Source organism: Sus scrofa, chromosome 13, assembly GCF_054392235.1.
Source record: "Sus scrofa isolate SSC_HxYL_T2T_F1_AM1 chromosome 13, Sscrofa_HxYL_maternal_Yorkshire_Landrace_v2.0, whole genome shotgun sequence".
NCBI classification, from domain to species: domain Eukaryota; kingdom Metazoa; phylum Chordata; class Mammalia; order Artiodactyla; family Suidae; genus Sus; species Sus scrofa.
The window spans coordinates 154,969,075-154,994,601 of NC_139395.1; the positions used below are offsets into that span (position 1 = coordinate 154,969,075).

General features: G+C 36.6%; 1 protein-coding gene across 5 annotated transcripts in view; it reads left to right on the plus strand.

Annotated features, from left to right (window-relative positions):
- The window catches only part of GSK3B (glycogen synthase kinase 3 beta), a 233,450-nt gene that overhangs the window by 73,430 nt on the left and 134,493 nt on the right, over window positions 1–25,527 (plus strand). For all 5 annotated transcript variants that reach the window (XM_021068182.2, XM_021068187.2, XM_021068185.2 and 2 more), the window contains 1 exon segment: window positions 6,550–6,743. In XM_021068182.2, coding sequence (XP_020923841.1) covers window positions 6,550–6,743 — 194 coding nt within the window.

The window sequence follows — 25,527 nt, forward strand, 5'->3', positions numbered from 1 at the left end:
CCTAGGGAAATGTAAGTAATTTAGATAATGTCTATCTTTTCTAAGAGCTCTAATCAGGTGAGGGGCTCAGCCTCTTAATAATTACAGAACATCATGATAAGAATTGTACTAGGGCATGTACCAGTTGGTGAAAGAGCATAGCAGAACAGAATAATAATTTTTTTTTCTATTGCCACTGCCAATAATTCAGAGTTCAGAGAAACTGTAATTTATTGAGCACTCACTATATGCCAGGCACTTTAAAAACAAAACAGAACACAACTGCTTAACCTATGTTATTTAATCATCACAACAACACTATAACATAGCAGCTATATACATTTTATAGATATTAAGTGGTAGAATATGTAATTCTAACCTTGGCCTGACTTTAGAGCCCATATTAACACCATTGTGCCTCTCTCTAAGGACAAAAATTTGACTTTTTTTTTTTTAAGGAGGAATTTTATAGTTCTTCAGAATTGATGCCCGTTAATCCCATTGACATGGTATCTTCCTGTGATTGAAAGTGTGGTATTATTGTACAGTCAAGGACTTTTGAGTCTTTTCTGTCTCATTTTTATCCTTTGTCATCCTATGTTTTCCTTTCATTTCCAGAAGTGATGTACAGGAAAACATCTCCAAAAGCCAGCTCATATATGACATCTGTCCATTTTGTTTTCCCTGACTCTCCTTTTGTTTACTCTTCTTATCCCCAAAGGAAATTTAGTAATTGTTGTGTTTTGTTTTTCCTGTTATTTAGATAGATTCATGTGGAGATGAATCATGTATAAGGAAAAAGGCCCTGCTAGAAAAATTTTTATCACAGCAAATTTGACATAGAAATTGGCCTAAAATTTTTACACTGTTGACCATTAGGGTTGAATTCACTTGATTCAGCTGCTTAGTTGTCATTCCTCTTCTCTCTTCGTAGTTTTGCTTCAAGGTATGTGAGCGGTTGTACTCTGGCTAAAGCTTCTGCATCATAGAGTGGAACCCCAGTTTCATGACAATAAGTTTATTTTAGAATTTGTCTGATTTACTGTGGACTTCAGTTCCTTTTATTTCTTTTGCTTATTAATTTCTATGTTGTTTTCATGTTTCTAAGTTGTTGGGCTTATTTTGGGGAGAACATCTTGCTTTATTAGAAGTTCCTCCATTTACTTAAGATTAAGAGTTGTTTGAACTTTAATTTAAAAACCCGGAGAGTTTGCGTCATGACTCAGTGGACACGAATCTGACTAGTATCCATGAGGACGCAGGATAAATCCCTGGCCTTGCTCAGCATTGCCTGAGCTGTGGTGTAGGCCGGCAGCTGCTATTCCAATTCAACCCCTAGCCTAGGAACCTCCATATGCCATGGTCCTAGAAAGACAAAAAACAATAAAAGAACCTGGAAAGTTGGTATGGTCATTGTTTCCTTTTCAGACTATCTTAACCATATCTGGAAATAAGGTTCCTTTGGTTCTTTTGAGTACTTTATATAGTGCTATTTTTCAAAAGAGTGTTTGTCATATTGTTGAACATCCATAAAAAAACAGCTATTATTTCTCTTTGTAAGAAACAAGAGGCAGAGCTAATGTTCCTACTAATCCTACAGTTAGGTTAAAAAACTTCATTCAGGACAGTGTTATTCTTAAGGTAAAGGAAAGTTTTATAGAGACAGTCATTGCTGACCTAGTTCTGTTTATTCTAGTAGTATGATTTATGACCATCTCTAAAAGCCTCCTAGTTAAAAAATGTCCCAGTTGTTGCTTTTTCTCAGCTCTGAATATTAACAACAGAATTAGATTGTCAGGGAGTTCCCTTCTGGCTCAGTGGGTTAAGGATCTGGTGTTGCCACTGCAGCATTTGGGTCGCTGCTGTGATGCGGTTTGATCCCTGGCCTGAGAACTTCCATACGTCGTGGGTGAAGCCGAAAAAAAAAATAAATAAATAAAATAAAATAAAATCAGATTGTCGTGTCAGATACCTCCTAAATATTTTCATATGGCTGAAGTGGCTTTTTAAGTTTTGGATGCACTGTCCACAATTTGGATGTGATTCCTATTACCCTGTAACATTTGTTCATCTCAGAGTGAATTGTTCTGTGGAGTGACCTCAGAAAACTTAAAAAAGTGAATCTGCAAGGTGTTGCTTACAGGTATGAACCTGTGTTTGAGAGATTGAGAACTAGGCTGCACATATCATTTTGAGATATGCCTAAGGCTTTTGTAAAATTGTATTCTATATTTAACAGCTTACAATGGAAAGTGGTTCTTCTGCTGTTGCATAACATCTAAGGAGTCTTTTGTGGTTTGTATATTTAGGATTTATCCATTGTGGTAAAGAGTAGGGAATTTAATTCTTTGTTCTAGCTATAATAGGAAATTCATACCACCTGAGTGATAATACTGCTGTTAATTGTAATAGTGGATCCCAGGAGTCCTCTGGCAAGAGAAAGGACCTGGAACTGAGCTGTTCCCTATGCTTTGCTATTATTGCTCCTGACAGTGGCATTTTTTAGAGATGAATTTTGTTGTGCATTTTGGGGAGTTTAATATTGGGCAAAGTGGTAACCTTTTTTTTTTTTTTTTTAAATGAGGAACATTTGTTGTGAATTCTGGCTTTTCATGAGGATTTTAGTTTCTTGGTAGCAGTGTTTAAAATGCTACTCTGTTAAGATCCAGAGTTATCCAGTGTCTAGGTAGCAAAAGTTAAGTTGTTTGAACATCACAGAATTAATTATTTCACATTTTTGTTTTTCATGTGCTTTTTGCTTTGGAATAAGTTTCACAATCTAGTATTGCCAAAATATTTTTGGAAATAGCTCTTTAGCTATTAATAAATGAATAATTGAGAACTGAAAAAGAAAACTGCCAAAGATTACTCATTTGTTCTCCTTTATTACTCTGGAGCTATTCTTTTTTTTGTTTGTTTGTTTTGTTTTGTCCTTTTTAGGGCCACACCTGCAGCATATGGAGGTTCCCAGGCTAGGGGTCTAATTGGAACTGTTGCTGCCAGTCTATGCCAGAGCCACAGCAATGTGGGATCCTACCTGTGTCTGCAGCCTACACCACAGCTCATGGCAACGCCAGATCCTTAACCCACTGAGTGAGGCCAGGGATTGAACCCGCAACCTCATGGTTCCTAGTCAGATTCGTTTCTGCTGCGCCATGATGGGAACTCCTGGAGCTATTCTTTTTACATTATATCTTCAGAAACATTATCTGTTTCTTTGGGGGTGGGGTAATGGTATATGAAGTTGTTCCTTGAGCTGCAGTGGGGTGTAAAATACAGCAGAGGCAGCATGAGGCGAGTGAAGAGTTTTTGCTACTTAAAGCTTTATTATATTGGACAGTTTAGTCTCTCTTATTTTTCTTATTTACATAGTAAACATAATAAATATGTCCCATTTATTTTAAGTATTAGAGTAGATGAAACAAGGAATCGGAAAGTTCTTTGTACAGTGAAATTTTATACAGCTGGTTTTTTATTGCTGAGTCAGCAGATTGCAGGGCCAAATGGTGACACGCTTTTCCTTGGCACACTAGCTGCTCACTGTCCCATGCACTATTAATGCTTATGTCAACTCACCCCCAGTGTTATCATTCTTTACAGCTATGCTATTTCAGATCTCTGATGGAAAGTCTGAAGAGCTTGATGATTTTTGAATCAAAATTCCAGCATGCTTGAGGCAGAAATCCTGAGAACCATTGTTCCTTATATACCCAGAATTTTCTACTAGTAAAGAGTATAGTCTTAGCAGTTTTTCTAACTGCTTGAAAGAGAATGAACGTTTGAATTTCTGTTAAGATAGTAAGTAGGGTTTTGTTATTGTTTTTACTAGATCTGCAAGAGAGTGAAAAGATTGGTCTTTGCCCATATCCCATCACAGTTTAAAATTGAGGCCTCAAGAGTCTCTCTCAGCTATAGCATCTGCAGGACCTGTTTATTTTTCTACTCTACTTTTAATACTTTTGTGGAATTACCTTGTTTATACCTTATTTATGTTGGGATAGACATTCACAGGCTTAATGGTTAAAGTTGAAGAGACACTAAATCCCAGGTTTTTGATGTATATCTTTCATAGCTGTTTCTAAGCTGTAAAAAGTATTTTTTTTTCCTGAAATATGAAGGTTTTTTAGAAATACAGTCTGAGGAAGCAATTGGGGAAAATCATTACACATGCTTATATTGCTAAAATTCTCTTATGGGAGCAAGTACAAAGCTGTAGCTACTGTTTTCTTTATCGAAATATGGTTATACAGTAGAAGAGCACAATTTTTTATACCCCAGATGGTTTTTCTTTTCAACTAAAATTATGGAGTGCAACAGTTGTTCTTACTGTCTGTTACTATAATTTAAAAATGATGGTGCTTTATTTTGTGAATTAGACCTGTGAGATTTTGCAAGCAACTTGTTCAGTGGAATTGGAATTATTAATTCATAGTTCTTGAAATATATGTGTGTGTGTGTATATATATATATGTATATACACACAAACACGTGTGTTTGATATGGTTTTGACTTGGATGATCTAGGGAAGAGTCAAACTGTTTGAAATCACTTTTGCTTTTTATTTTCTTTGACAAATATATTCAATACTTTAGATTTTAATCTTTCTGGAATCTAATCTTTTTAGAGTTTAAATTAAAAATACTGATTCTGTCTTTAGGAGTGCTATAATACAAGTAAAGATAAGTTTATTTTACAAATTAAGAAGAAAACATAGTAAGATTTATACTCAAAAGTTGTAGTTAATGTCACAAATGAAAGTTACATGAAATATTTTTGGGGGAGTGAGGCATGATAATTTAAAACTCAGATTAGATTAGCCTGGGTTTTTGGCAGATATGTTTAAGATTTATTTTACTACGTAGTGAGATGTGAAGGGAACATTTGAAAGCTTTGGGAACGGCTTTATACGTGAAAGCTTGTGCTGGGGTTTGTGTGCATTTAAAGCGTATGTAATAGTTTTGGAAATAAAAATGATGGTGTTGACAAGATTTGATTTGTTCTTTCTACAGGTGATGTTGGAATTGTGCTAAGTCATATCTGTTTGGGAGTTTCATCTTAAAACTAAAGACATGTTTAAGATAGCTGGTAGTAATATAGTATAGACTGCCTATAATCCACCCATCTATCTGATATGGTAATATAGTATAGACTGCCTGTAATCCACCCATCTATCTGATATTTGTTGCTTTTTTATCTGTCATGAAGACTGCCTTATAAGCAAGAAAGTTCATCAATTACAGATACTTCTTTTTGGCTTTTGTCTATATTAATACCTCTGTAAACTTAAATGGTTATAAAAATATTGTTTACAATATGCCCCTAACATTTGGATATTCATTTATCTGGCAGTCTTATATTTGGTAGGTTGGAAACTCAAACCATTGAAGAATTAGTTTGTTATATTTTTTCTTTTTTAAATGTGAGCTACAGATAAACACATTTCATAATTTTGGTTCGATGTCTAGGCTTAAATACTAGTTTTCTTTTTATGAGGTTAGTGTGAATTCATTTAACATTTTAAAAATAAAATTACTATAATAGAGGCGTAGAAGAGAAAAACAAGTATAGTTTAGCCAGTGAGCCTAAAGACACATTGTACTGAGAATTGATTTTAGATTTGTCAGGAAAGAGAGAAGAAGCACAAGTCATAATGGCTGCTTCATAAAGGCTGTAGTCGCTAGAATCTGTGTATTCTGAAACCACTAAAAAGACTAATTGAAAGCTTTTTAAAATTAGGTGCTAGGTAGTATAGAATGGTTTACAATAGTTTAAGGATTCAGAGAACAAGATGATTGTGAACTGTACCAAATTAAGGAGGTGGCTCTTGGGCTGATTGAAGAGAGTCTTCAGATTGTTACTGGTGGGGAGGAAAGGCAGAAGAGGTAAAGAGAAGACCATGAATGGGCAGAGATCCCAGAGCTGGTGAGCTAGTTATGAATGAGGTTCAGCTCAGCATGGATTTCATTTTTCTTTTAGGTTTTGCATCTCTTATCCTCAAACTAACATTCCCTTATTTCTTTTACCTATCTGACCTTTCTTGGAGAGATATTATAGTTTTCTTAAAGATAAATAATATATGGAGAAGCAAAAGCTCAAAGCCTTACATTCCTAAAGGCAGAGTGGCCTGAATAGATTCAGCATATTTAGATGTTTTCAGTAGTACATATCTTATTTTCAAGTAAAATAAGAAAGCCTTGAAGAAAAAATTAGGACCTTTAGAGTACAGATAAGGATTCTTTGGTGGGTCCATCATTCAACTTTTGACTGGACAATTTAACATTCTTATGCTTTGTATAGGAACAGTACTGTCTACTTTATGGGGTTGTTTTCATTAAATGAAACCATGTATATTAAACTAAGCCATGTGCCTGGTCTATAGAAAGACTAGATAAATAGTGGTTAAATTATTACTTATAATTGAAACAAGGAGTTGAAGTAATTCTATGTGATAACTAAGATGAGAACTTAAAAATAATTTATAGTAAGGAATATAGTTTACTTGGTGTAATAGGCAGTTTTCTCTGTTTAATTCTTTGCAATTCTCATTTTTCTATCCCTTCTTTCTTTTAGGAGACAAGGATGGCAGCAAGGTGACCACAGTGGTGGCAACTCCTGGGCAGGGTCCAGACAGGCCACAAGAAGTCAGCTATACAGACACTAAAGTGATTGGAAATGGGTCATTTGGTGTGGTGTATCAAGCCAAGCTTTGTGATTCAGGAGAACTGGTTGCCATCAAGAAAGTATTGCAGGACAAGAGATTTAAGGTAAGAACTTCAATATTTCATTTATTTTGTTACTGTCAATACATGAAAATGAGGAGTTTCCGTTGTGTGCAGTGGTTAACGAATCCTACTAGAAACCATGAGGTTGCAGGTTCGATCCCTGGCCTTGCTCAGTGGGTTAAGGATCTGGTGTTGCCGTGAGCTGTGGTGTAGGTCTCCGACATGGCTCAGATCCTGTGTTGCTATGGCTCTGGCGTAGGCCTGTGGCTACGGCCAAGGCTCCGATTAGACCCCTCTCCTGGGAACTTCCATATGCCGTGGGAGCGGCCCTAGAAAAGGCAAAAAGACCCCCCCAAAAAATAAATAAATAAATAAAAATACATGAAAATGATTTAATAGTTTCTCTTTGCTTCAGATTTCATTTATTGCTCAAATTTTTGTTCAGCTCAGCTTTTGTAGTGACTATCTTCTGTTGTGTATTTTATAGATATAAAATTTATTGAAGATTGCACTTTTTTTTGAACTGCTGCTAAGAGTGATAGATGTATTTAAAATGTTGTTGCGGAGTTTCCGTTGTGGCGCAGTGGAAACCAATCTGACTAGTAACCATGAGGTTGCTGGTTTGATTCCTGTCCTTGTTCAGTGGGTTAAGGATCTGGCCTTGCCATGAGCTGTGGTGTAGGTTGCAGCCCGTCTTAGATCCAGCATTGCTGTGGCTGTGGTATAGGTCAGCACCTGTAGCTCTGATTCAACCCCTAGCCTGGGAATCTCCATATGCCAAGGGTGCCCCCCCCAAAAAAAATGTTGGGAGTTCCCCTTATGGCTCAGCGGTAATGAACCCAACTAGTGTCCATGAGGATGCAGATTTGATTGCTGGCCTCTCAGTGAGTGGATTAAAGATCTGGAGTTGCCTTGAGCTGTGGTGTAGGTCACAGATTCGGCTCGGATCCCACATTGCTGAGGTTGTCGCCTAGGCCCTCAGCAGCAGCTCCAATTCAACCCCTAGCCTGGGAACTTTAATATGCTGTGGGTGCGGTCCTAAAAAGACCAAAAAAAACAAACAAACAAAAAAAAACCCCTCTTTCTATGACCCTGTAAAGCAGTACTCCCCACAGTCCAGTTTATTTTTATTTCTTACCTGATCTTTTTAGGGTATCCTGTGGACAATGGTTGGAGGTTGTCTTTACATTATGGTACAGGGGAGAATAAAGAGACCTAGGCTCTGCCATTAACAGGCCATGCAGCTCTGTTTCCTTTCTTACTCTTCCCACTCTGTAACATTTTGCTGAGAGTCTCCTGTGTACTAGGAACTGAACTAAGTATTAAGGAACATAAAAATAAGAGGTGATCACTGCTCTGAAATAGCACACAGTCCAGTCTGTATGCTTCAGAATGTCTTGAGCATTCTAAAGAGGTTTAAAAAAATAAAAGGTCTAAAGTTTTTGTCTTCAGTTCTCTCTCTCCCAAGCACTAGTCTTATGTTGCCCAGTGCCCACTGGATCTTGATACCTGAAGATAACTGTTATGTCATTAGCAAGGCTTACCTAACCCTGAGTTAATTGCAGTCTTAAAGGAAATCCTTTCTATTGGTTCCCATTCCTTTTTGCTTTTCCATACTAATGGTTTTATCATTCACCTATCATTCAGACTGTTATTATTCAGATAGGGAAACCTACACACAAAGAGATAATAAATTTACTTGTCCAGAGTCATATAATTAGCATGTGGATAGATGGGCAGGTATTTGAATCCAAGCACTCTGACTCCAGAGTGTTTTATTATAGGTTATCATTGCTGTATTGAACCACTATATTTGTTCAGAAGGTACTTGGGTTCTTAGTTCTTCTTTTTCTTGATTTAAAAATTTTTTTAAATTTTTCCCTCAGAACTCACTCATTTGAAGAGTTTGGTTCATTTGTTTCTGTATCCTTTTTTTTACATAAATGGCTGCACCTGTAGCATATGGCAGTTCCTGAGCTAGGGGTTGAATCTGAGCTACAGCTGCTGACTAACACCACAGCCGCAGCAGGAGACAGCAACACTGGATCTGAGCCACAACAGTAGCCTACACAGCTTGTAGCAACCCGGGATCCTTAACCCACTGAGCAAGGCCAGGGATTGAACCTGCATCCTCACAATACCTCCTGAGCCATGATGGAAACTCTTGTCTGTATCCTTTCATAGAACTTTATCCCCATTCTTTTTGACTTTTTAAATTTTTCTAAAAAATTTTTTTATGTTTTCAGTTTATGAAACACTACCATGGTTTCAGAAGTCAGAAATTCTTACACAAATGTCATTCCCTCTGTCGTGTTGCCACTCACTCCCTGTAGATAGCTAGTCTCATTATGTGCTGGGGTTTTTTTGGTTTTTTTTTTTGTCTTTTTACCATTTCCTGGGCCGCGCCCATGGCATATGGAGGTTCCCAGGCTATGGGTTGAATCGGAGCTGTGCCCACCGGCCTACGCCAGAGCCACAGCAACCTGGGATCTGAGCCACGTCTGCAGCCTACACCACAGCTCACAGCAGCGCCGAATCCTCAACCCACTGAGCAAGGCCAGGGATCGAACCTGCAACCTCATGGTTCCTAGTCGGATTTGTTAACCACTGAACCACGACAGGAACTCCTGTGCTGGGTTTTTTTTCCTGGTTTTCTTTTGCACAGATGAGCAGTAAGTGTACAGTCATTCCTTGGTATCCACAGGGGACTGGTTCCAGGGCCCTCAGTGGATATCAAAATCTACAAATGCTCAAGTCCCTCATATAAAATGATGGGTATTTCCATATAAACTAATAAGCATATCCTCCCATATACTTTATATCATCTCAAAATTACTTATAATACTTAATACAATGTGTAGGTACTGTGTAAATAGTTTCAGATACAATGTAAATTTATATAAGTAGTTGCTAATGCAGCAAATTCAAGTTTTGACTTTTAGAACTTTCTGGAGCCCCCTCCCTCACCCCCCCCCCCAGAGTATTTTGATCTTAGCTTGGTTGAATCCTTGGGTTTGGAACCCATGGAGGCAGAGCTCTGACTGTAATTTTCTGGTTGCTTTCTTACCAAAATGTAATATATTAAAGGTGCTCTTTTGTACTTTGCTTTCTATGTTAACTGTAGTTTCTGCAAGTCATTGCCTTTATCAGTTCAGAAACTTTTCTAGAGCTTCATAGTAGTGCAGAGTTGATTTCAACCATTCTTCTATATATGGATACTGAATTTCTTTTCATCCTTTTGTAATCTCCAAGGGGGCTGTTATGAAAAACTTGGTGCATTTTTTTTTTTTAATTAAGTGTGTATCTTCAGGGTAAATTAAGAGAACTAGGGTCATGGAAGCAAAATAAACACATATATAGTTTTGTATGATACTGCTAAATTCCCCTGCATAAGAGATTGTACAGATTTGCATTCTCTTCAGTAGTATACAAATGCCTATTTACCCACAGCTTTGACAACACACATTGATTTACTCTTTCTTTTTTTTTTTTTTTTTTCACGTTTTGCCAGTCCGATAGGTAAGAAATGGTATCTTGTAGTTTTTTCTTTTTAGAGCGGTACCTATGACATATGAAAGTTCCTGGGCTAGGCATTGGATAGGAACTGCAGCTGCCTGCCTATGCCACAGCCATAGCAACACCAGATCCAAGCTGCATCTGCGATTTACACTGTGGCTCACAGCAATGCCGGATCCTTTTTACCCACTGAGTGAGGCTAGGGATTGAATCACATCCTCAAGGATACTAGTCAGGTTCTTAATCTGCTGAACCACAATGGGAACTCCCTTATTGTAGTTAATTTACAATATTATGAATGTAGTTTAACATCCTTTCATATGTTCACTGTCCACTTGTATCATATCTGGATTTTAGTTGTAATTAGAAAGCCTTTTCTTATGTCTTGGCCTTTTCATCAAGTTAAAGAGAAATTCATCCATACTTTCAACAGTTGTAATATTTCACTTTTTGCATTGAGATCCCTGATCCATTTGAAGTTTATTCTTGTATACGGAGTTTATTCCTAAGTATGGTATGAGTTATTGATCTAATATTATCCTTTCTAAATCACTAATCATTGTGTTAGTACAGTTTTATTAAAAGGTCTGTCTGTGTTCCAGTGATTTGAGATGCTATTGTAATTATATGCTAAATTTCCACATGTAATTTGGTCTGTTTCTGGACTTTCTATTCTGTTCTACTTGGTTGTTTGCATATTTGTATGTCAATACCAGATTCCTTTTATTATAGAGCTTTTAAGTTTCAGTGTCTTATTAGAGTTAATCTGCCTTTATATTGTAGCCTTTCTTTTCATGTTTTTCTAGCTACTTTTAGTTTTGTTTTTTTTTCATTCCATATAAACTTTGGTATCAGTTTAGCTACCTTAATGAAAGAGCTTGTTGATACTTTTAATTGGAATTTATTAACTCTATAAATTGCCTTAGGGAGTTAAATTACTTACCATGATGTTGAATTATCTTATCCAAGAATAAGAGATAGCATTCTATCAGTTCAAGTTAACGTTTTGGCTTTCAAGAGTTGTAGTTATATAGGCTTTTGACATTTCTTGTTAAGCTTATTCATAAGTGTTTTATTGCTTTTGTTGCTATTGTCTAATTCTTTTATTTTTATTTTTTTCTCCTAAATACTAAAAAGTAGTAGACCGTCTTAAACCAAGCTCATTTCCTTCCAGTGTATCATCTTTTCTTTGTGGAACTTAAGTATTCTTTGTTCTCCTTGCTAAATGTTTCAAAAATATACATAAAATATTTTGTGTTATACTGACCAATTCATTTTTCTTTACTAGTGGAATATAGGAATTTTTCTGATAACTTAAAATTCTGTGATTTTACATAGCTGCTCTAGGATTGGATAATCATATATTTTTCATTAAATAATTATATATTTTCAGAAAAAGATTGGAATACGGTCTTCTTGCACAGTTATATGAACCAATGTCAAGAATGCTGGTGTCAGTGAGAGGAGATAGTTTGTTTCAGTGAAAAAACAAAAAGAGAAAGAATGCGCAACCATTCAAAGTTTATGGGATATGGCAAAAGCAGTCCTTAGACGGAAGTTCATAGCGATATAGGCATTCCTCAGAAAAGAAAAAAATCTCAAATCAACAACTTAACCTGCCGCCTAAAAGAATTAGAAAAAGAAGAAACAAAACCTAAAGTCGATTTTAAAAAATAAACAAAAGTAAGGGGTAAGACATTCTGGAAGAGAGCCTTCTGGAATGATGATGAAAATGTTCTATACTTCACTTGATCTGCATGGTAGTCTACTCACTGAACTGTGCACTTAGGTTTTCAGTAATTTGCTTTATATAAGTTGTTCTCCAAGTGCTTTTTTGAGCTGGCTAAAAACAGCAACACCAGAGGCCTAACGCCACCTCAGGTCCAATGATGATTTCCTCTTGATTACCACAATTATTAATACACTCCAAGGTTTAGGGACTATATATCCTCATAGATTTAAAAAAAAAAATATTCCATCTACAGCCACATGCTGTTCTAAAAGGAAAGTTTATAGTAATACAAGCCCACCTCAGGAAACAAGAAAAAGCTCAAATAAACAAGCTAACTTTACATCTAAAGCAGCTGGAGAGAGAAGAACAGACAAGACCTAAAGTTAGTAGAAGGAAAGAAATCATAAAGATCAGAGCAGAAATCAATGAAATAGAAACGAAGAAAACCACAGAAAAGATCAATGAAACGAAAAGCTGGTTCTTTGAAAAGATCAACAAAATTGATAAACCCCTAGCCAGACTTATCAAGGAAAAAAGAGAGAGGACTCAAATCAATAAAATTAGGAACAAAAAAGGAGAAGTAACAACGGACATCACAGAAATACAAAGGATCATAAGAGACTACCATATGCAACTATATGCCAATAAAATGGAGAACCTAGAAGAAATGGAAAAATTCTTAGAAAAGTACAATCTTCCAAGACTAAACCAAGGTGAAATAGGAAAGATGAATGGACCCATCACAACAACTGAAACTGAAACTGATTAAAAAACATCCAACAAACAGAAGTCCAGGACCAGATGGCTTCACAGGTGAATTCTATCAAACATTCAGAGAAGAGCTAACACCTGTCCTTCTGAAACTATTTCAAAAAATTGCAGAGGAAGGGATACTCCCAAACTCATTCTATCAGGCCACCGTCACCCTGGTACCAAAACCAGACAGAGATACCACCAAAAAAGAAAACTACAGACCATTTTCACTGATGAACATCAATGCAAAAATCCTCAACAAAATACTAGCAAACCGCATCCAACAGTACATCAAAAGGATTGTACATCATGATCAAGTGGGATTTCTCCCAAGGATGCAAGGGTTCTTCAATATCCGCAAATCCATCAGTGTGATACACCACATTAACAAACTGAAGAATAAAAACCGTATGATCCTCTCAATAGAAGCGGGAAAAGCCTTTGGCAAAATCCAACACCCGTTTCTGATAAAAACCCTTCAGAAAGTGGGCATATCGGGAACCTACCTCAACATGATAAAGGCCATATATGACAAACCCACAGCGAACATCATTCTCAGTGGTGAAAAGCTGACAGAATTCCCACTGAGATCAGGAACAAGACAAGGATGTCTGCTCTCACCACTACTCTTCAACATAGTTCTGGAAGTTCTAGCCAGAGCAATCAGAGAAGTAAAAGAAATAAAAGGAATCCACATTGCAAAGGAAGACGGAAAACTATCACTATCTGCAGATGACAGGATACTATACCTAGAGAATCCTAAAGACTCTACCAGAAAACTGTTAGAGCTCATCCATGAATTTGGCAAAATCACAGGATACAAAATTAATACACAGAAATCAACGGCATGTCTATACACTAATAATGAAAGAGCAGAAAGAGAAATGAGGGAAGCAATCCCATTTACCATCGCATCCAAAAGAATAAAATACCTAGGAGTAAACCTACCTAAAGAAACAAAGGACCTGTACTCTGAAAACTACAAGCCACTGATGAAAGAAATCAAAGATGACACAAACAGATGGAAAGATATACCATGCTCATGGATTGGAAGAGTTCATATGATCAAAATGACTGTACTACCTAAGGCAATCTACAGATTCAATGCAATCCTTATCAAATTACCTACCAAGGACATTTTTCACAGAACTCGAACAAAATATGTTAAAGTTTGTTTGGAAGCACAAAAGACCCAGAATAGCCAAAGACATCCTGAGAAAGAAAAATGGAGCTCGAGGAATCAGGCTCCCGGACTTCAGACTATACTACAAAGCAACAGTCATCAAAACTGTACGGTACTGGCACAAAGACAGACGTGTAGATCAGTGGAACAGGATAGAAAGCCCAGAATTAAAGCCACGCACCTACAGCCAACTCATCTATGACAAAGGAGGCAAGAATATACAATGGAGAAAGGACAGCTTGTTCAATAAGTGGTGCTGGGAAAACTGGACAGCCACAGGGAAAAGAATGAAAGTAGAACACTCCATAACACCATACGTAAAAATAAACTCCAGATGGATTGAAGACCTACATATAAGACCAGACACTACCAAACTCCTAGAGGAAAACATAGGCCAAACACTCCCTGACATAAACGACAGCAACATCTTCTCAGATCCACCTCTTAGAGTATTGACAATAAAAAGGAAAATAAACAAATGGGACCTACTCAAACTGAAAAGTTTCTGCACAGCAAAGGAAACCCTAAACAACACGAAAAGACAACCCACAGAATGGGAGAAAATCTTTGCAAGTGAATCGACGGACAAGGGATTCATCTCCAAAATTTATAAACACCTTCGCAGCTCCATACCAAAAACACAAACAACCCCATCAAAAAATGGGAAGAAGATCTAAACAGACTGTTCTCCAAAGAAGACATACAGATGGCTGAGAAACACATGAAAAGATGTTCAACATCACTCATTATTAGAGAAATGCAAATCAAACCCACTATGAGGTACCACCTGACACCGGCCAGAAAAAAGTCTACAAACAATAAGTGCTGGAGAGGGTGTGGAGAAAAAGAACCCTAGTACACTGTTGGTGGGATTGTAAACTGGTGCAACCACTGTGGAAAGCAGTATGGAGATTTCCTCAGAAAACTAAATGTAGAACTATCATTTGATCCAGCAATCCCACTCCTGGGCATCTATCCAGAGAAAACCACGACTTGCAAGGACACATGTACTCCGATGTTCATTGCAGCACTATTTTCAATAGCCAAGACATGGAAACAACCTCAGTGTCCATCGCCAGAGGTGTGGATCCAGAAGATGTGGTACATATACACAATGGAATATGACTCAGCCATTAAAAGGAACGAAGTACCGGCATTCTTAGCAACATGGATGGACCTAGAAATTATCATGCTAAGTGAAGTCAGTCAGACAATGAGACACCAACATCAAATGCTTTCACTGACATGTGGAATCTGAAAAAAGGACAGACTGAACTTCTTTGCAGAACAGACGCTGACTCACAGACATTGAAAAACTTATGGTCTCCGGAGGAGACAGTTTGGGGGGTGGGGGGATGTGCTTGGGTTGTGGGATGGAAATCCTGTGAAACTGGATTGTGATGATCTTTATACAACTATAGATTTGATAAATTCATTTGAGTAAGAAAAATAAATAAATAAAAAATCAAAATAAAATATCAAAATAAAATAGGCGAAAATGGAGAAATCTCAACAAATATTGCAGAAGTACAATAAACCATAAGAGAATATTGCAGACAACCATATGCCAACAGATATGATAACCTAGAAGTAATAGACATCTTTGTAGAGACATATCCTGCCAAAACTGAATCAAGAAATAAATAGGTCAACTGAACAGACTGATCCACTAGAAATTAAATTGAATATGTAATAAAAACACTCCCTACAAACAAAAGTCCAGGAACACATGGCTTCATAGGTGAACATACAAGGAACACACAAACACAGAAGGAAGAACTTAAACCCGTCCTTTTATAGTTTTTCCAAAAGATTGAAGTACGAACTCTCCCAAAGATATTCTATGAAGCCATCCTCACCCTAATACGAAAACCAGACAAAGATTCCACCAAAAAAGAAAATCATAGGCCAATATCTTTGACAAATATAGACAAAAAAATTGTCAACAAAATTTTAGCCAACTGAATCCAGCAACATATAACAAAGATTATATACCACAACCAAGTGGGACTCATCCCAAGTTCACAAGCTTGTTTCAGTATACACAAATCAATCAATGTCATACGCCACGTTAACATAATTTGGAAAAGTCAAAAACCACAAGATCATCTGAATAGATGCAGAAAAAGCATTTGACAAAATCCAACATCCATTCATGATAAAAACTCTTACCAACGTGGGTATAGAGGGAAGATAGCTTAACATAATAAAAGCCATGTATGACAAACTCACAGCCAGTATAGTACTCACTAGTGTAAAACTGAAGCCTTACCAGTAAAATTTGGAGGAAGACAGGATGCCCACTTTCACCATATTTATTCAACATAGTATTGGAAGTCCTAAGCACAGCGATCAAATGAAAGAAATAAAAGATATCCACATTGCAAGAGAAGAGGTAAAATTGTCACTCTGTGCAGATGATATGATACTAAATATAGAAGACGCAAAGGACTCTCCACGCAAAAACTACTCAAACTGATCAATGAACTCATCAGAGTAGTAGGATACACCATTAACATTCAGAAGCCATAGCTTTCAGGTGTCATGTTTGGTTTCACTTGTTCCGTGGTTAAGATGTGGGAGTGGAGAAATGAAGTGTCTTTTTTTTTTCTGTTGTGAATGGAGAGTGATTTGAGCCCTACTTTTTTTGGGGGGGTGTCATTCCAATAGCATGTGGAAGATCTTGGTCCAGGGATTAAACCCTTGCCACAGATTGACCCCAGCCACAGCAGTAACAATGGTGGATCCTTAACCAGTAGCCACCAGGGACTTCTGAGCCCTACTTTTTTTTTTTTTTCTTCTGTTTTAGGGCCACACCCACAGCATATGGATGTTCTCAGGCTAGGGGTCGAATCAGAGCTACAGCTGCTGGCCTACACCACAGCCACAGCAACACCTGCTCCTTAACCCGCTGAGCGAGGCCAGGGATTGAACCCGTATCCTCATAGATCCTAGTTGGGTTCATTAACTACTGAGCTATGAAGGGAACTCCCTGAGCCCTACTTTTAAAATATATACCATTTTCAAGAGTGAGGAGAGAGTCAGTATTTAGGGATGTGATTATTCTCTGTATGATATTCTGGAGACAACAAAGGAATATAAGACCTGGTCCACTGTTAGTAGTTCTGTAAGCTTGAGCATACCCACTAACTTTATGAGCCTCAGTTTCATCATCCGTAAAATAGTAATGCTGTTATTAGGGCCATGCCCCAGTCTAATGTTTAGTGCATAAAAAGAAGTGAGTAAATGTTGTGCTCTGCTTTTATTCTGATGTTGTGTGAATTAAGTGAAACGATGTATTATGAGAACATTGACTGAATTTTAAAACCCGTTATAGTTAAGTTGTCTTGTATTACAGAGCTCTCTGGTGGCCTAATAGTTAAGGATCTGGTATTGTCAGTGCTCTGGTGTGGGTTTGATTCCTGGTCCAGGAACTTCCTTAAAACCCATGGGCGTAACCAAAAGAATTAACTTCTGTTGTTTTTATTTTTAGGCTTCTGCATTACTACAAACTACTATTTTCTTAGGATTTTTTTTTCCCTCTTTATGTTCTCTAAAATTTGGTAATCCTATTCTTAGGCATTTATAATTATATAGCTATTTTAAGTCATTTGTGGAAATCTATTTCTTTATAAAATTGATAGATAACTAAAAGAAATAGTACTCTCTAGTTATGCTATGTGGAATTGTGTTCTTTGTGTCATAAAAACTAGTGGTTATCAGTGGGAAATAAAAACCAGGTCTTAACCTCTGTGGAGGAGAGAGGGAAAGACAATGACAAGCTAGGTAAGAAAAATCTAACAGTGCAGTTCAGCTCTAAGAAAATTACAGCAAAACCAATATAGAATCATCATTTTGAGGTTGAACCATCAGACGAATCCAGTGTCTCCTGGGAAAATGGCTTCATTAAATATCTCTGCTGTGCCAAGTCATTGCTTGGGAACAGCTCATAGGAAGCTTAGTTTGGGCTGCCCTCAAACAAGAGAGTAAGAGAAAAGCTTTGAGAGCTTAGCAGCTGGGACCACTGGGGAAAATGTCTCCTGCAGTGGGCTATCTGAGAGGCACATTTTCACAGTTGACATACCACACCTCCTAAGGATACAGACTGTTTTGTGCTGTTTTCCCAAATGCCTGTGTAGGTGACTGGTAATATATATATTTTTAATTGAGTTGAATTTTCAGAGATTGTACAAAGGTTGATGGATAAGGATTCTGTTGATTTTGCTTTAGAGATTATTGCCTCTATTATTCCAGAGAGAAAATAATGGAGCCATGATACTTATGTTCCTGAATGTCTTTCTGTCTTTGAATGACTTGAGAGAAAGAGAAATATAACTTAATAAAAGGCAGCCATAGCAAGTAGACAAGAGGAATAAATAAAAGGCATACAAGTTGAAAGGGAATAATAAAACTGTCACTATTTACAGATGACATGATATTATGTAGAAAAATTCCCAAAGACTCCATTAAAAAATACCATTAGAATAAACCAGTTTGGTAAAGTTGCAGGATACTAATCAGTGCACACACATTGCTTGCATTTCTGTACATTAATAGCAGACTATCAGCAAAAGAAATAGAGAAGATAATCTCAGTAACAATTGCACTGAAAAGTTGGGAGTTCCCTTCATGGCTCAGTGGTTAACAAACCCAGTTAGTATCCATGAGGATGCAGGTTCGATCCCTGGCCTCACTCAGTGGGTTAAGGATCTGGCATTGCTGTGAGCTATGGTGTAGGTCGAGGACGCAGCTCAGCTCCCATGTTGCTGTAGCTCCAATTTGACCCCTGGCCTGGGAACCTCCATATGCCTCAGGTATGACCCTAAGAAAAAAAAGAAAAAAGCGAAAGAAGAAAAATTGCACTGAAAAGAATAAAATACCTAGGAATAGATTTAACCAAGGAAGTAAAGACCTGTATATTGAAAACTGCAAGACATTAATGAAAGAAATTGATGAAGACACAAATAAATGGAATGGTATTATGTACTTATGGATTGAAAGAATCAGTAATTATTAAAATATCCATTCTACCAAAAGCAATCTATGACTTAATGCAATCACTGTCAAAATTCCACTGGCATTTTTTCAAGGAAATAGAACAAATTGTCCTAAAATTTGTATGAAACCACAGGACCCCATATAGTCAAAGCAGTCTTGAGAAAGAGCAAAGCCAGAGACATAATGCTTCATGGTTTCAAACTATATTATTAAGCTACAGTAACTAAAACAGTCTGGCATTGGCACAAAACAGATGTAGAATGGTTGGACAGAATAGAGAGCCCAGAAATAAACTCATGCATATATGGTCAAATAATTTATGACATAGGAGACAAGAATTTACGGTGGAAAAGAGCAGCCTCTTCAAAAAAGGGTGTTGGGAAAACTGCACGGCCACATGCAAAAGAATGAAACTCGACTGCTGTTTTACACCATACACAAAAGTTAACTCAGAATGGATTAAACACCTCAGTGTAAGACCTAAAACCATAGAATTCCTGGAAGAAAATATAAGTAGTAAACTCCTTGATATAGGTCTTCTCTATGATTTTTTTTTTTTTTAAATCTGACACCAAAAGCAGAGGTAACAAAAGCAAAAATGAACAAGTGGGACTCCACTGAACTAAAAAACTTTTGCACAGCAGAGGGAACCATCAACAAAATGAAAAGGCAGCCCGTTAAATGGGATAAAATACTTCCAGAATCATATATCCGATAAAGGCTAATATCCAAACTATGTAAAGAACTCATACAACTCAATAGCAGAGAAACCCCCAACAATCCACTTAAAAAATGGGCAAAGGACCTGAGTAGACATTTTTCCAAAGAAGATGTACAGATGGCCAACAGCTACAGGAAGAGATGCTCAACATCACTAATCATCAGGGAATGCAAATAAAAACCACACCTGTTAGAATGGCTATTATCATCAAGAAGGCAAGAAATATGCAATGTTGGTGAGGATATGGATAAAGGGAACCCTTGTGCACTGTGGGAAAGTAGATTGGTGCAGATACTGTGGAAAACAGTATGGAGGTTCCTCAAAGTATTAAAAATAGAACTACCATAGGATTCAACACTTCCACTTTTGGGCATTTATCTGAAGAAAATGAAAGTACTCAACAGGAAAACATTCATTGCAGCATTATTTACAATAACCAAGATATGGAGACAACCCAGTGTCAGTCGATGGAATGATGAAGTTGTGGTCTGTTTGTGCTATATATGATGAAACGTTGTTCAGCCATAAGAAGAAGGAGGTCTTGACATTGTGAAGTGAAATAACTCAGAAAAATACCATGTACTCTCTCTTATGTGTGAAATCTTAAAAGATGAACAGCAGCAACAACAACAAAAATCAAGCTTGTAGATATAGAGAACAGATTGGTGGTTGCCAGAGGAAGGAAGTTGGTGAAGAGGGTCAAAAGGTAAATAATAATAATAAAAAAAAAAAACTTCAGGAGTTCTCTTGTGGCACAGTAGATTAAGGATCCAGCGTTGTCATTGCAGTGGCTTGGGTAGCTGCGGGACAGGTTCAATCCCTGGCCCAGGAATCTCCACATGCAATGGTTGAAGTAAAAAAAAAAAAAAAAAAACCCAAATTTTAACGGGCTAGTATGCGTCTAAGTTTTCTCACTTTATTCTTTTAAAATTTTACTATTCTTTAGTGTTTACAGAATTCACATTCCTATACATCTGTGCAAAGTGTTTAGCAATAGGAGTTAGATTTACTTTTTTGACTAGTGTTACTAAAGCCTTTGCAATTTTAGTGAATGACCAGCTGCTTGATTATTTTTTTATTACAGCTTTATTGAAATATAATTCCTGTACCATAAATTTATTTTAAAGTAGTCAGTCCACTGGTTTCAATATAGTCACAAAGTTGTACAACTGTCATTAGTCTATAATTCCAGTATTTTGGGTTTTTTTTTTTTTTTTTTTTTTTTTTTTTTTTGTATTTCAAGGGCTGCACCCATGGCATATGGAGGTTCTGAGGCTAGGGGTTGAATCAGGGCTGTAGCCACTTGGCTACATCACAGCCACAGCCACGCCAGATCCAAGCCACATCTGCGACCTATGCCACAGCTCACGGCAACGCCAGATTCTTAACCCACTGAGCGAGGCCAGGAGTGGAACCTGCGTCCTCATGGATACTAGTTGGATTCGTTTTCTGCTGAGCCGCAACTAATTCCAGAATATTTTCGTCACCTCAGAAAGGAACTCTGGGGAGTTCCTGTCATGGCGCAGTGGTTAATGAATCTGACTAGGAACCAAGAGGTTGCAGGTTTGATCTCTGGCTTCACTCAGTGGATTAAGGATCTGGTGTTGCCATGAGCTGTGGTGTAGGTCGCAGACGCGGCTCGGATCCCGAGTTGCTGTGGCTCTGGCGTAGGCTACAGCTCTGATTAGACCCCTAGCCTGGTAACCTCCATAAGCCACGGGTACCGCCCTAGAAAAGACAAAAAGACAAAAAAAGAAAGAAAGGAACTCTTCTTACCAATGGTCTTTCCCCATACTCCTCTTCCCCCAGGCCCTGGCAACCAGTAATTTACCTTCCTGTCTCCATGGATTTGCCCATTCTGGCCATTTCATGTAAATGGAATCATAATTGTGACATTTTTGTTTCTGTCTTCTTTCACCAGAATAATGTTTTTGAGATTATCCATATTGTACCATGTCTCAATATTTAAGTTCCTTTCGTGGATGAATAATACTCCATTTTGTGATATGCCGTGTTTGATGAACATTTGAGTTGTCTCCACTTTTGGCTATTATGAGTGATGCTGCTCTGAACATTTGCATAAAAATTTTTTGGATACTTTTTTTTTCACACAGTTCTTTTCGGTATATACTTAGTATTATGGTGGATCATATGGGACTCCGTGGTTAACATTTTAGGGAAGAGTTAACCTGTTTTCCAAAGCCAGTCTACCATTTTACAATCCAGTGAGCACTGTATAAATGTTACAGTTTCTCCACATCATTGCCAGTTTTTGTTATTGTCTGGTTTTCGGAGATATCTTAAATTGATATATCCTTGTCTTGATTTGCATTTCCTGATGACTAATGAGGTTGAGCCTCTTTTCATGTGTTTATTGGCAATTAGTATGGGTTCTTTGAGAAATGTCTCTTGAATTCCTTTGCCCACTAAATTTTTTAATTAAAAAAATTTAATAGATAACTTTATAAAATATTAAGTCTTAATTTTACAGAAAAAATGAATGGAAAGTATAGTGTTCTTATATGCACGCTTGTCTTCCTCAGTTTTCTCTGGTATTAACCTTGTGCATTAATGTAGATTTGTTGCAGTTGAAACAATATTAATATATTAGTAGTAATTAAAGACTTTTCACTTAGCAATATACTTTTAATAGGCTTGCACTGCTTTTCATGACATGATAGTTCATTTTTGTTTCACACTGAAAAATACCATTGTATGCATATATTGCACCATTGTATGCATATATTTATTCATTTGCTTATTGCAGGACATCTTGGTTACTTCCAGGTTTTTGCAGTTGTGAATAAAGTCACTCTAAACATTTATGTACAAGTTTTTGTGTGGATGTAAGTTTTCATTCAATTAGGTAAATACCAGGTAGCATAATTGCTAGATTGCATAGTCAAAATATAGTTCATTTTTTTCAGGAAACTGCCCAACTGTCTTCCAAAGTGGCTGTGAAAACTAGTTTTGTATTCCCACCAGCAATAAGATTTCCTGTTGCCTCACCAGCCTTTGGTGTTGTCAGTGTTTTGGATTTTAGCCATTCTCATAGGAGTACAGTAGTATTTCATTATTATTTTAATATTCAATTCCTTGATTATATGATGTTGAGCATCTTTTCATATGCTTGTTTGCCATCTGTATATTTTCTTGTGAAGTTTCCAAGTCTTTTGTCCATTTCTAACAGTTGGGTGTTTTCTTGCTATTGAGTTTTAAGAGTTCTTTATATATCTCAGATAACATTGCTTTATCAGTTAAGTGTTGTATCTGATAAGAAATTTTCTCTCATCTGTGACTTTTGTTTACATTACTATCTTTAGCAAAATTTTTTAATTTTAATGAAAAGTTCAGCTTACATCTTTTTTCTTTCATGAATTGTGCTTTTGTTGTTGCATCTAAAAAGTCACTGCCAAAGCCAAGGACACCTAAATTTTCTCCCATGTTATCTTGTAGGTGTTTTATAGTTTTGCCCTTTACATTTAGGTCTGTGATACATTTTGAGTTCATTTTTTGTGAGAGGTTAAGATCTGTGTCCAGCTTCATTTCTTTGCTGTTGAGTTATGCCAATGCCAAACATTTGTTGAAAAGACTATCCTTTCTCCTTTGAAATGCCTTTGTTCCTTTGTCAAAGTTCAGCTGATTATATCTGGTGACTATTTCTGGGCTCTCTGTACTGTTCCAGTGTTCTATTTGTTTGTTCCTTCTGAGGTATCACATTGTCTTTTTTTGTTTTTCAGCTGTAGCTTTATAGTAAGTCTTGAAGTCAGTGTCAGTCTTTTGATTGTTCTTTAATATTGAGTATTTCATTTCCACAAAATAACTCACTTTTGATTGGGATTACATTAAATCTATAGATCATGTTAGGAAAAATGACGTCTTGTCAATATTAAATCTCCATGTACATGAAATATGTTTCCATTTATTTAGATCTTTGATTTCTTTCCTCAGAGTTTTATAGTTTTCTTCATATAAATCTTGTACATAGTTTGTTCCCTTTGTACCTGAGTATTTCTTTTTTGTTGGGTAGGGAGTGCTAATATAAATTTATTATGGTTTTAATTTCATATTTCAATTTTTTGACATAGAGAATAGATTTGTGATTACCAAGGGGGAGTGGAGAGAGAGTTCAGTGGACTGGGAGTTTGGAGTTAGTAGATGCAAACTGTTACATTTAGAATGGTTAAGCAGTGAAGTCCTGCTGTATAGCACAGGAAACTTGATCCATTCTCTGGGGTAGACCACGATGGAAGATAATATAAGAAAGGGAGTGTGTGGGGGGTGTGTGTGTGTATGTGTGTGTATGAGTTACTTTCCTGTAAAGCAGAAATTAGCACAACATTGTAAATCAACTGTACTTTAATAAAAATTTTCAGTTGTTCATTGCTAGTCTATTATAAATCAGTTGTCTTTTGCACCTTAATCTTGTATCCAGCAACTTTGCGGTAGTTGCTCATTAGTTCCAGGGTCATTTTTGTTTGTGTTTTGTTTTATTTTGTGTTATTATTGCCTTGGGATCTTTTTCATGAACAGTCATGTGATCTGTGAACAAAAATAGTTTTACTTCTTTCCCAATCTATATATACCCTTTATCTTCTATATATACCCTTTATCTTTTTGATGGGAGGGAGGTAGAGATGACTTACTGCATTCTATGAAATATTGACTAGGAGTGATCAGAATCTTAAGTTTTTCTTGCCTTGTTCCTGATCTGAGCAGGAAAACATACCGTATAAAGTTAGTTATAAAATTTTTGTAGATGTTCTTGATCAGATTGAGAATGTTTCCCTCTGTTCCTCATTTGCTAAGAGGTTTTTTTTTTTTTAAATCATGAATGAATGTTCAATTTTATCAAGTACATTTTCTGCATCTGTAGATATGATCATGTAATTTTTTAGCCATGCCCATGGCATGTGGGAGCCAGGGATCAAACCTGCCCACAACAACACCCAGAGCTGCTGCAGTGACAATACCAGATCCATAACCCGCTGCACCACAAAGGAACCCCAGATAATTTTTCTTCTTTAGCCAATTGATGTTATGGATTATATAAATTAGTTTTAAATGTTCAACCAGCCTTTCATATCTAGAATAAATCCTACTTGGTCTTGGTGTATATATCTTTTTATACATTGTTGGAATTAGTTTGCTGATATTTTGTTGAGAACTTTTGCATCTATGTTTATATGAGATATTGGTCTGTAATTTTCCTTTCTTATAATGTTATTTATTTTTGGTATTACAGTAATGCTGGTCTCATAGAATGAATTGGGATATATTCCCTTTGCTTCTGTCTTTTGGAAGAGACTGTAGAGAATTGATAGAATTTCTTCCTTAAGTGTTTTGTGGAATTCACCAGTAAACCCATCCGGATGTGGTGCCTTCTGTTTTGGAAGGTGGTTAATTATATGTCAAATTGTTTTGGTATCCATGAGGTATGTGGTGATGGCATCTTTTTGCTTTTGATATTAAGTAATTTGTCTTTCCTCATTTTTCCTCAGTTAACCTGACTAGTTTTATTGACCTTTTCAAACAACTGTTTTTTGATTTTGTTCATTTTTCTCTATTGATTTCCTGTTACCAATTTCATCTTTATATTCTTTTCTTCTGCTTACTTTGATTCAGTTTGTTCTTTTTCTGGTTTTCTAAGTTGCAAACTTAGATTATTTATTTTGGATTTTCCTCTTATTTAATACAAATTTCCCTCTAAGCACTGATTTCACTGCAACCACAAATTTTGATTTAGCTTAGAATACTTTTGATTTTCTCTTGAGACTTCCTTGACCCATATGTTATTTAGAAGTATGTTGTTTACACTCCAGGTGTTTTGTTTTTTTTTCTGACTGTTTTTATGTTACTAATTTCTAGTTTCATTGTGGTCTGAGAGCATACTTTGATATTTATTCTTTTTGATTTGCTAAGG